The following is a 13,310-nucleotide window of genomic DNA, read 5'->3' on the forward strand; positions in this document are numbered from 1 at the left end:
GAGAAAGACTTAAAACCGGGTCTTTCCATTTTTAGTTCAGTGTACTTTTCTCTCCACAGTGTTACTTTCCCAAATATTCTGGTTGAACATCATCTGCATTTGGATGAGTCATAACCATAGTTTGTTGAAGTCACTTGAAACTCTACTTCTCCCTAGTGGAATGTTGGCAACATCACTTAGTTTCTAACCCAGTAAGAATGTTTCCATGTTCTTGGTTTGTATACATTGGTTTGCTGGAAGGCCTTCTACTTTCTGCTAATTATTATTTGTGTTTCTTCAGAGATTTGTGATTTCATCGATGTGTATTCTCTATTTACATTTAAGTAGATCTTCCTGAATTTCTGTGACCTAAAAAAATAAATCATCACCTGGTGACCCTATCCCTGAGGATGGATCTCTCCAACAGCTAGGCTGGGCCTCTATCTTGATGCAGGTTTAGCATTTGTGAGAGTCAGGCTCCCAGTAGTTCAATACAAGGAAACATTGTACACACAACAACACAGTATTATTTTGGTTTTTTTGTTTGTTTGCTTTTGTGGGGCAATGGGGGTTAAGTGACTTGCCCAGGGTCACACAGCTAGTAAGTGTCAAGTGTCTGAGGCTGGATTTGAACTCAGGTACTCCTGACTTCAGGACCAGTGCTCTATCCACTGCGCCACCTAGCTGCCCCAACACAGTATTATTGAAGGAACATATTTATAATAAAGAAAAGCAGGTAGGGAGGATGGAAACAGCAGGTCTCAGGTGGAGTTGGGTACCCCAAACCAACTAAGTCTAGTGAGCTTTTAGGGGGCACTTAATTGAATTGAATAGGACCATTCATTGTGGGAGGGGAGCAAGGAGTTTAGACTTGGGGACTGGTGCTGATTCTTACTATGGGGTGTGGGGGTAGGTATGGGGGAACACACCAGGGAAATTGACTACAAAATTGTTATCCAGATTCCCCACTACTATTCATGCTAGCCGGACTTAGATAGGGTGACCTGGGTTTTGAACTTTGCCTGGAACTTTTTAGGTTGGTAGAGCAGGGAGGTTGCTAGGGTCATTACACCTTGCTGTAAGAGATATACACACTGTGGTTGGGACTTTTAAACTTCAATAGGCTCTGCCACAGCTTGTGATTATTATTCACCCGCTTTTCTTTTCTTTTTTTTTTTTTTTTAGTGAGGCAATTGGGGTTAAGTGACTTGCCCAGGGTCACACAGCTGGTAAGTGTTAAGTGTCTGAGGCCGGATTTGAACTCAGGTACTCCTGACTCCAGGGCCGGTGCTCTATCCACTGCGCCACTTAGCTGCCCCTATTCACCCGCTTTTCAAACCCAAGGTCAACTCAGTGGCCTGATGAGACATCAGAGTAGGCCTTTAATAGAGGATTACTCATGGTAACATTGAGTGTAGGCCTTTTAATCTTGGAAAATATTTTTAAATGGGGTAGGCAGTGGGAAGAGTGGAAAGGGCAATAGATTTGAAGTCAGAGAGTAGGGGTTGGAATCTGGGGTTTGCTCATTTCTACCTGTATGTTTTGGGGCAAGTCACCTAAGCCCTCTGGGCCTCATTGGCTTGTCTATAAAAAGGGGGAGGGGGCTTGCACTAGATGGCCATGAAGGACCCTTCCCTCTTGAAGTCTATGATCCTCTGAAATCATATTTTTACAGCCACCGTTGTCATGAGACAAGTGGATAACATCGGCATCTTGTTCCAGGGATCCATACTTGGTAACGTGATTTTTATCAGCTCTTATGCTGAGGAAACAATACTTGGCTGGCTTCCATTTTCTATTCCCTGAGTCTTTGGGGTCTTTTGGGTCGCAGTTCCCAAGGAACAGCACAATAATTAATGAAAAGGCTTTGGGACCATTTTAATTGATCGTTGTCATAATAGCGTTTTCCCTCAGTAATATGTTGTGCGATGGGCTGGACTCACTTTGCTTTCCAGTTCCGTCTCTGTCAGTTGGCATCTGGATTAGTCCTTTGTGGTCCTCAGATATCTAGAGCTGGAAGCAACTTTTAAGGAGTAGCTCTTTATTTTGTAGAGGATACCAGGACCACTGGCAGCTTTACCCAGCTGAGCTTTGGGCCTTTGACTTGAAATCCAGTGTTCGTTCTTTCTTTCTTTCTTTCTTTCTTTCTTTCTTTCTTTCTTTCTTTCTTTCTTTCTTTCTTTCTTTCTTTCTTTCTTTCTTTCTTTCTTTCTTTCTTTCCTTTTCTTTTCTTTTCTTTTCTTTTTGGTGAGGCAATTGGGGTCGTGACTTGCCCAGGGTTAAGTGTCTGAGGTCGGATTTGAACTCAGGTCCTCCTGACTCCAGGGCTGGTGCTCTATCCACTGTGCCACCTAGCCGCCCCAATCCGGTGTACTTTCTCTGAAGCTCTACTGCCTTTATATCATCAGGTACAAGACACCAAGAACTTAGGAGCAACAGGTCCACAGTGTACTCTAGAGATGAGAGCATTCACAGTTCTCTTCTTTCTACTCTACCAAGATATTGTTCAGTTGTTTCACTCATGTCCGACTCTTCATGACCCCATTTGAGGTTTTCTTGGCAGAGATACTGGAGTCTTTTGCCATTTCTTTCTCCAGCTCATTTGACAGATGAGGAAACTGAGGCAAACAGGCTTAAGTGACTTGTCTAGGGTCACGCAGCTAGTAAGTGTCTGAGGCTGAATTTGAACTCAAGTCTTTGGGCTCTATGCACTGAGTCACCTACCTTGCTCAAATCCCTAGGAAGGCACTTATACCTCTATGAGTCAGTAAGTAAATATTTATTAAGCACCTGCTGTGGGCCACACACTATGCTAAGCCCTGGAGATATAAAGATAAGTTAAATTTGGGGGGGTGGCGCTAGGCACTGTGGGGATCAGTAAAGGATACTTGTAGATGTCACTTGAGCAAAATTTTGAAGAAATCAAAGTATTCTAGGGGTGGAGGTGAGAGGGGAGTGCATGTCAGGCATGGGCAATGACATGGATTGACAGCTTTCTACAATTTAGTAGCCAGTTTTTCAGATTTGCTGCATTTCCGCGCCCCCGCGCCCCCCCAGTCTCTCATCTTTTGGCCATCAACCTGGTGTAGCATGGCTTTTCAAACTTAATTAGGCTGGTCTTTGGATGACACACACAGAGTCCATAAAATCAGGCTATCTTTTTGAAGGCTTTTACACTTGGTAGAGCTTACCAGAGCTTGTGTTCTGCCAATATTATTTTGAGATTACTTCCATGACCCATTGAGGTGGTGTAAGAAGACTTTAGTGGAGGCAGTGTATATTTTAGTATTTTTAGAAAGATACTGGGAGGGCGGCTAGGTGGCGCAGTGGATAAAGCACTGGCCTTGGATTCAGGAGGACCTGAGTTCAAATCCAGCCTCAGACACTTGACACTTACTAGCTGTGTGACCTTGGGCAAGTCACTTTACCCTCATTGCCCTACAAAACAAAATAGAAAGATAGTGGGAAAGGGAAGGGTGGTTTATAAAAATAGTATATGTTCAAATAGTTTCAAATGGTTATTTAGTTGTTTTTCATGATGAAATAACTTTTTTGGGGGGGCAATTGGGGTTAAGTGGCTTGCCCAGGGTCACAGAGCTAGTAAGTGTCAAATATCTGAGGCAGATTTGAACTCAAGTCCTCCTGACTCCAGGGCAGGTGCTCTATCCACTGCACCACCTAGCTGCCCTGGTGAAATAATTTTTATAGTTGTTTAAGGGTATGTGATATCAAACAGTTGTGACAAGAATCAAAACAAATAAATGAAACACGCCCGTAGAAACCTTGACTTAGACTCTCATCTACTAGCTCAGAAAACAATTTGCATAACTCAGAACTATGCTTAATGGCATCATACTCTTCATAAGCAGAATTGGAGTTCCCAAGCTATATGTTTCTTCCTAGCTGTCTTACACAGATCATAATTGTCATTAATATTGCATAAATTTATTGTATAACTGCTGTGTGCAAGACATCCAAGCCCCAGTAGGTCTAACATCAGAATGTCATTCCAAAGACTTAGAATTGTTTTTTTGTTTGTTTGTTTGTTTGTTTGAAGGCTTTCCTGTGAGCATTTGAAAATTATTTTTAATTACATTTTCTTCAATTAATAGTCATTTTCTACCATCCCTTCTTCACAAGAAAAGAAAACCAAAGCAAAATCCTTGCAACAAATATGCATAGTCAAGCAAAACAAATTCCTATTTTGACCATGTCCAAAAAAGTATGTTTCTGCATATCGAAAATTTAAAATACATTTACATATATGATACACACATAAAATACATTCACATATATGTAGATATGTGCATGCCTACACTTGCACATATGTAGATGTGTCCATATCTACATTTGCCTATATGTAGTTATTTCCATATCTATATTCTCATGTGTAGATATATATGTATATCTACATGTGTGCAGATTTTAAAAAACTCAATCTGCAGAAACACATAGGCATATTTCCTCCTCTTCTCTGATCTAATTCATCACGAATTTCTGTTTTGGTAGCTGCTCCTAGCTGTTTCCATTTTCTTTTCCTCTCCTACCTCTGCCAGCCAGTCCCCTTGAGTTCCCCTGTGTTAGCAGCCTCCCTGCCATGCCGCTGTCCTTCCCCGATTGCTGGCTCTTCTTTACGGTTCCTCCATAACTCTGTCGCTTGCTGTGTAGCTGCTAAAGGAAGTTATTTAGGCTTTTCCAGATCCCTGCATTTCTTTTTCCAGTCACCATCAAAGCATCCGCCCAGAAAGGAAATCTTATCCAAGTACCTATATCCCCTTCACTATGACTCTTTCTCTTTTATGGGCATATCGCTCAGCTTTTGTGTGCCTCAGGTTCTGTGTTTGTAAAGTAGGGATAACAATAGCCCCTCCCTCATGGGGGTGTTTGGAAGATGGAACAAGTTAACATCTATAAAGCACTTTATAGACTTTAAAGCGCTGTGGTTGTTGATGATTGGTTGGCTGGATCACTGGTGTTTGTTCTGGTTTTCCTAGTCTGATTCCTTTCCCTCCCTGTCAGCTGCTTTCATGTTTACCTGTGCTGGCCTTGGCTTCCTTGACCTGACCTTTCTACCAGCTTCCACTTGCTTCTGACCCTCATTTTGTACAGTTCTGGAATGTATGGGGTGACTTGCTTCTTCATTTCTAATTTCTTATTATTGTGGGGTGTTTTGGGGGGAGGGCTTTTCAGATATTTGCTGGGATTTTCGTGGTAGTTCTGTGCTTCTTCTGTAATGTCACCGTCTTGATTGGATCCCTGACTTTTGCTCTTTATACCACATTTATGTCTTAGTGTGCACTCCCTCTCCCCACCTTCATTGCCAGCACCACACCATGAACAGTGAAGTCCAACTATCTGCCATGGTGTTTTATACTTTATGTGACATCCTACACCCACAGTCTTCCTCCCTCTCTACCAAGAGGAGAAAAATGTATTAAAGCATACAGATTTAAGGCCGGAAGAAACTTTAGACTCCATATCCCATTTTTTACAGATGGGGAAACTGAGTCCCAAGAGATTACATGACTTCCCCAAGGTCACACAAGGTATTAAAAGGGTTGTCATTCAAATTCAGTCTGTCCCTAACCCTCCAAATCCAGTCTTCTTTCCAATGTACCACACATCGTTCCCTGCTGTCTGTTCTGTAGAAGTAGGATTAGTTATATCGTTGCTTTTAATCTAAGCTCAGATAGGTTCAGTGTTATTTTCATTTTGAATAGTATTGTAGTTATTATCGTTCTTGGGCATTCTCTGGAATAATTACTACTCTGATGTCTCAGTGTGGTATGGATGTGACCAGGGGTTCTTGGAGCCTACGCTGGTGCAGCACAAGCCCTGGAAGGGTCCAACAGAGGCTGTTTTCTGAAGACCAGGCTAGCTAAAGATGAAGAAGCAATAAAGAAATTTTTTGGCTCTGGCAACCTATGAAACACAGAAAAATAATAAAAATGGTCCTTGGTCATTTGATCAGCCAACCTGAAAAATAATCAGAATGATCCTCAGTCAGTCATTCAGCCAACTATGTGTCCCCTTTCCTATCAGCGAGCTGGAGAACGTGCTAAAAATCACACTTAAAAAAAAAACTTTTAAATTTGTCTTTGGTACTAAATGTAAGATCCTCGTCCTATGACCAACAAATAGACATATTACCAATGGAGGTATCTTGACACTCTTGCTTTAGAAGACCTTGATTTTGGGAAAGTTGGAAGGCCAAAGGAAAAGGGGACCCCAGAGGATGAGATGGATAGATAGTGTCATGGACACAACAGATATGAACTTGAACAGACTTAGGGAGAAAAAGGAGGACAGAAGAGCTTGGCATTCTGTGGTCCATGGGGTCACAAAGAGTTGGACACAACTGAATGACTGAACAACTGTAACAAACAATGTTTATATGTATCTGGGACAGTTAGTTCAGATGAACAGTGAACTGGGCCCAGACTTGAGAAGGAGGAGGAGTATTTGGGAAATTGCAAGACACTTTTACTTACCCCAAGTTTTCCATAACAACAAATGCCTATCTTTTCAGCACAACTACTTTGCTCGTTTTCTTGGATGAATATGATATCTCCAATACCTCCATACCTCCAAAGAACTAAAAATGGGTGTCACACAAAGGCACTGGGAAACTCCAAAGAACAGGTGTAAAGAAATGTCCATTTAAAAAAAATTATGACACCCTATAGTTGCATTTTTGTTATTTCCTTCCTTACCCCAAGTGATATACTGAATCTATGATAGGAATATGTTAGCATATCAGCACAGGTCATCTATCAGATCAGCTCTTCCAAAATATAATGATTTTGTATAGTACAATATTAGAAAGGAATGTAGACTGATCACATAGCAAATGTGAGGCATACCTAGGGAAAAACCAGAGTTCTGCCCTGGAAACTATGGAATTTTTAAAAATTCCACTTGTTAGAGGAATAATAATGACAATAATAGTTAACACTAATAGCACATTATATACTTTATCAAAACAACCCAGGGATGTAGATGTAGATGTAGATTATCATCATTTTACAAACAAGGGAAACTGATCCTCAGAGAGGCTTAAATGACTTGCCCAGCACCACACAACTTGTGAGGGTTTGAGACAGAATTCAAGATCAGGAGCACTCCTTGACTCCAAGACCACCATTATGGTGGAGCTGGGTGAGAATAAAATTCATTGAAGGCTCTATTACAGACAGTACAGTGGACAGAAATTCCTAAAGGGAGGAGAAAGGAATGAGTCTTTATTAAGTGCCTACTATGTGCTAGGCACTGTGTGCTAAGTGCTTTACAAATATCTGATTTTGGGGAGAATGTGGGCAAGAGTCACACAGGATGAGGAGGCATGGATGGTCCATGATCTATTGTTGGAAAGATCTATATACCATATAGATGAAATAATGGATTCATTGAAGTATACAAAAGTTTTGGGGGGCAAACCCTACTTCTTTTAAGTTGAGTATCATTAGTACTCTTCTACCAATACTAGCTAGTAAGTAGTTTTAGTGTAAATGAAATGAACATTAATTTTGTTTTGAGATAGTTTGTGGAATTTCATTAACACCACATGATGTAATTGGTCTGTTGCCCAACAAGAGATGAGCATCATGGTCTCCGGTTTGTGTCATCCAATGTATTTTAGGGCAGCTTAGAAGTGGGGAGGGAGAAGGATGGCTAAAATGTCTTTCATCTCATGTTTTGTTTGTTACTGCCCCCCACCCCCCTCTCAGTGATGGTGCGGGATGATATTAAGTATGGGTTATATGGCTTGCTAGCTAATATACTTAGAAGAAGACTCCAAAGATGTTTAGGAATATTTAAAGTGCCTGTCTGACAGTGTTTCATTATAACTGCTTGTTACGAAGTCTGTCATTTGGTGCCATACATGAATCGAGACAACTGGCAAAAATCCATTCTCAGAGGAAATAATTTGTGTATAGAGAAAGACATGTATAACTAAGTTAAATGGGTTGCTGCTTTCAATTTACAAGATAATAAGAAAAACGAAAGAAATAATAAAATAGACTAGAGGCAGAATTTTGGAATGGATCCAATCTGTTTGAAAGAGAAAAGTCTGGTATATAAGAGTGTGCCTGATATTAGTGGGAAATTCCAGAGTTTGTGAAGGTAAAAAGGATGTAGATAATAAGAGTAGAGATAGGTTCTTTTTTTTTTTAAATCATCAAAGGATGTTTATTTTTAAATAGTCTACAATTCATGCTTATCAATAGTTCAGACTGGTTATAAATGAATGAATGGGGGCAGCTAGGTGGTGCAGTGAATAGAGCACTGGCCCTGGAGTCAGGAGGACCTGAGTTCAAATTCGGCCTCAGACACTTAACACTTACTAGCTGTGTGACCCTGGGCAAGTCACTTAACCCCAATTGCTTCACTAAAAAAAAAAAAACTTAAAAAAAAATAAATGAATGGATGGATGAATGAATGAATGAAAAAGCATTTGAGAAGTGCTTACTGTGCACAAAGTCCTGTGCTAACCACTGGGGATACAGACACAAAAATAAGCTCTCAAGATGCTTATGTTCTAATGGGGGAGACAACACATAGAGAAGGTTTCCTCTTCAAGTCAGAGGGAATGGTCTCCTAGATCTCAGGGTGTAGTGTAGTAGCAAAGTAGATGACCAATCATCATTTTAAATGTCTTTTCTTTTTCTTTTCTTTTTTCTTTCTTTCTTTCTTTTTTTTTTTTTTGGTGAGGCAGTTGGGGTTAAGTGACTTGCCCAGGGTCACACAGCTAGTAAGTGTCAACTGTCTGAGGCTGGATTTGAACTCAGTTCCTCCTGACTCCAGGGCCAGTGCTCTATCCACTGTGCCACCTAGCTGCCCCTTAAATGTCATTTTAATTAATAAAATCTCATCAGTTTCTGATGGCCCACCTTTCCACAGTGCCAAGAACTTTGGTAGTAGAACTTTTTTTTTTTTTTTAAATAGTAGGTATAGAAGAAGTTGTGAGATTGCATCTTCATGGGGGTCGATTCTGAGGATGACGGCTGAGGCAAGGGGAATGGCCTGGGCTGGTAGTAGGACCAGTGGCCTGGGGTAGGGGTGGGGATTGGGGAGTGTTGTTGCCACTTATAGGACTCTGTCGGTGGTATTGTTGGGAGGTAGGTAGGCTACTTATGTATTGTGGTTGTTCCCTTCAGTGATGGCTGATGGTGCTGGGCTGGAAGCAGTATCAGAGGCTTGTTGGGTGTACCATTATTCCCAAGGGTCTTGGATTCAGGGTCCAGGGCTAGCTCTGTTGGCATCTGTGGGGAGGTAGTAGTAGTGGTTTGACTTTCCTGGTACTTAGTTCTTCCTGTCTTTCCCTTAGAGCTCTTTACTGTTTCAGGTAGGTTGATTTGCCTGCCCTGTAGGTAGCAATTGGTCAGTAGTTGGTGGGGATGACAGGCCCTTTTTCTACAGGAATTACTTCGGGAACAACATCAGCTTTTTCAGTTTCCTTCTCATCTCAAGGATGCAATTTTCAATTTCGTTTTCCTCTGTGTTCTAATGGCCTTTTCTTATGACTAGGTAGAGGAGACAGCTATGCAGATGGAGAAGCAGCTGGCAGGGAGGCCCTGGTCAAAATTATTCCCCGCTCTGGATGCCCTACCAGAAATCTCCTCTTTGGAGATATGTTCATTTGGCTTATTGAGATAAATTCTTAAATCCCTAAAGGCTCCATCAATCAGCTAACCAGCATATGTTAAGGACAGTTGATCCTCATTACTTGTGGATTCCACATTGATAAATTTGCCTATTCACTAACATTTATTTGTGATCTCAAAATCAATACTTCAAGTGCTTTCCTGGTCAATCACAGACATGGGCAAAGATGTAAAAGATCTGAGTCACTCCACATGCATGTTCTCGGCCGAGGTTGAACAAGGTGACAGTCTGCCTTCTTGTTTAAGCTCTCATACCATATAAACAGGTGTCCTTTTCGTGGTCTATTTAGTGCCATGGATTTGGGAAGTTTGGAGGTTTGGGTTTTTTTTTCTTTCACATTTTTGTCCTTTTTGTTGGTGGTTTTGCCATTTAAAATGGTCCCCCCCCCCCAAAATTTTTTTTAAATGGTCCCTCAGTATAGAACTGTAGTGTTTTCTAGTGTTCCTAAGCCCAAAAAGGTCTGATATACTTATAGAGAAATACACGTTTGGTAAGCTTTGTTCAGACCGGAGTAATGGTGCTGTTATAGGTCATGAGGTCAGTGTTAGGGAATCAACAATATGGTTCATCCAGAAAAAGGAAGAAGAAATTCACTGATCAGTACCCACAGCCACTCGGGAAAGTGCTGAAGTTAATGTTGGGACCAGAGCAGTGCGGGGATCTAACCCTGCATTTCACTAATTACAGTGTTTGCCATGACTTTATAGAATGTGTTGTCTTTGCCCATCAGATTGTAAGCTCCTTAAGGAAGGACTTCTTTCTTTTTTAAAATTTGTCCCCCAGTGCTTTGCACATAGTAGGTGCTTAATAAATGTTTATTGGATTGAATTGAATGATGAGAAAGAACTGTACCAGCTATATTCTAAGCACCGTGCTAGGTCCTGCATGCTACAGACAAAAGTGAGGCAATCCTTGTCTTCAGAGACCCTGCATGATTCAAAGGTGGGCGAGGGAAGGGAAGCTAGTGGAAATGAGTGAGAATAAAGTCGTTGTTTGCCACAATTTTTTTTTTTTTTTACCAAAATCCAAGTGTAGTTTAAGCTTTTCCACAATTTCCTTTCCAGAAACCACACAGATAGAAGATCCCAGAAAACAATGGAGGAGGGAACAAGAGAGAATGCTAAAAGACTACCTGATGGTGGCCCAAGATGCTCTCAGCACTCAGAAGGAGCTATACCACGTGAAAGAGAAAAGGCTCGCCCTGGCATTGGATGAATACGTTCGATTAAATGATGCTTACAAGGAGAAGTCGAGTTCCCGAACAAGCTGTAAGTATACAGTCTGATTTCATTATTCAGGAACTTGGTTCTCCAAATAAGAAAGGGAAGCCAACTCGGAGTTTCTTCAGGATCTCAAGTGGAGTCTTTATTTCCTACTGTCAGTAGGAAACATATCCTAAAGACACCCTCAGAGGGGAAAAACGTGCTGCAGGTTTCTCATTAAACTTCCCTGCCACCAGGAGGTAACCTGAAACCCTTGATACTTTAGGCTAAGCTTTTCTGTTTTGTAGATCATAAGTGCCTTTTCTAGCTTCACCCTCTGTCTTTTGGACCATTTCTCTGCTAATTAGAATAGAGAGGAGAGAAAGGAGAAATCATCCACGTTGGGTTATTCATGAACAATTCTAGCAAACACACCACATCTGCACAGCTTATAGAGTCAGGGTACTGAAATGATTGATCATAAGGCTTTTGTTTCACCCGCAGATTGTATTTGTCCAGGCTCTTCTTTTCCCTAATTATTTGTATGGGCCCTAGAGCAAGGGGTCTTAGCTTTTTATGTGTTCTGAACCCATTCGACCAGTCTTGTGAAATCTCCTCTGAGTAATATTTTTAAATGGATAATTAGAATACACAGGATTACAAAGCAAGCCAATTATATTAAAATAGTTACCAACTTTTTTTAAGTTCACAGACTCCAGATTAAGAACCCCTGATCTGGAGTGTTGTTTTGTTTTGTTTAAGTATTTTAGGCATAGCTGTGATGGATGTTAGAATACTCTATTTAAAAAAGAGAAGTACTTGGATAATCTAAGCCTTGGAAGAACTGAATCTAGGGTGTGTTGTTCTCTTAGCTGAGAAGAGTCAGTGAAGGTGGGAGGCCACTGGCTTTATAGTGTTCTTTTTTCCCACTTACGACTAATGCTCTTTTTATTAAAGGGCAGTTCAAATTATGGTTGGATAGTTGAGAGTGAGTTTTCATATTTATTCCTTTTCTGAATAAGGAATGTAAAAAAGAAATGAATAGCCCCAGTGATACTGTCACTTTATAGGGCCACAGTTTCATCGGGGGGCTGGGTGTGGGGGGAGGAAGAGATGCCTTCACAGATTCAGACCACAGTCACACAATTTCACGAGTTGCTGTGGCCAAATCATTCCTTCCCTGCTGTCCTCCCCTTTTGGGATCTACTTCTCCAGACTCAGCCAGGTTGGTCCTTAGATGAAACAAGTTACAGACCAGTACTTTGAGAACTTCTTGGCTTGGTAGGATCTGCTGGAGTTTTCATTCCAGAGGTATAAATGTAAAAAGCAATGATCACCGCCCCCCTCCCATGATGATGCATCAGAGTAGGCATCCCTAAAATGGGAGTATCGGAGACATGATTATGGTTCTTAAAGGTTTTTGGTTTTTTCTTTCAAAAGTGTTCTCAGGATCTTCATCCAGCACTAAATATGACCCTGATATTCTGAAGGCAGAGATCTCCACTACACGGTTAAGGGTAAGACTATTTTACGTTGCTTATGCATATTATAGAATATTAATGCTGGGACGCCATCTATTCCAACTTCACCCCGAAGTGGGAATCTCCACCACAGCATCTCTCATAGATCTTCTGTGATCCGCTTGAATTTAATGATGGGGGACTCACTACCTCACAAGGCAGATCATTTATTGGACAATTGTAATTAGTTTAGTTCTTCTTTATATCCAGCTGAAATTTGCCTTTCTGTGATAGTTATCATTTATTGACCTTCACTCTGCTTTTTGAAGCCGCACACAAACAGCTCTCTTCCACATTATAGCTATCGTATGTCCCTCTTCATACTCCCCCACTCTTACTTTCTCCAACTGTGAATCCCTAGCTCTTCCGACTATTCCGCCTCCAAACTATTCTCCATTCTGGTTGCCTTCATTCATTTCAGTTTGCCCATTTCCCTGTTAAAATGTAGCAACCAGAACTTAACATAGGACTCCAGATGTCTGATGAATGCAGTCTCTATAGTAAAATTACTTCCTCCTTTGATCTTCACAGTCAGAGGCTGCATTTCTGACAGACCCATTTCATGTGGCTCATATTGAGTTTGTGATCAACAAAATCCCTAGCAGGTCTTTCTAAAAAAAAACCCCAGAAACCATGAATTGTTAATAAAGTAGGTATCTCCTGTCCTATACTTTTGCTATTGTTTGCTTTTTTTTTTAACCACGGAAGGTAGGTACTTATCATTTTGCTTCAGTTTTTTTTTTCTTTGATAATAAAGATAGGACTTGTGTTCCCACAAGTACCTAATTATCGATTCATAGAATTTGTAACCATTAGGGACCTAAATGATCATCTCGTTTACCATCTTCATTTCAAAGAGATGGAAACAGAGGTCCTAAGAGATTAGGTGATTTCTTCCATGTCTCTTGGCTACTGGTCTTTACCATTAGACCATCCTTCCCCA

At 40.9% G+C, this 13,310-nt stretch overlaps 1 protein-coding gene across 1 annotated transcript in view; it reads left to right on the forward strand.

Moving 5' to 3' along the window:
- WWC2 (WW and C2 domain containing 2) overlaps positions 1-13,310 on the forward strand; it is a 260,377-nt gene that overhangs the window by 138,625 nt on the left and 108,442 nt on the right. The window contains exons 3-4 of the mRNA XM_043971594.1: positions 10,710-10,913; positions 12,288-12,364. Of these exons, the coding sequence (XP_043827529.1) occupies positions 10,710-10,913; positions 12,288-12,364 (281 nt within the window). The remainder of the gene's footprint in view (positions 1-10,709; positions 10,914-12,287; positions 12,365-13,310) is intronic.

This window comes from Dromiciops gliroides, chromosome 6, assembly GCF_019393635.1.
Source record: "Dromiciops gliroides isolate mDroGli1 chromosome 6, mDroGli1.pri, whole genome shotgun sequence".
In the NCBI taxonomy this organism is placed as follows: Eukaryota; Metazoa; Chordata; class Mammalia; order Microbiotheria; family Microbiotheriidae; genus Dromiciops; species Dromiciops gliroides.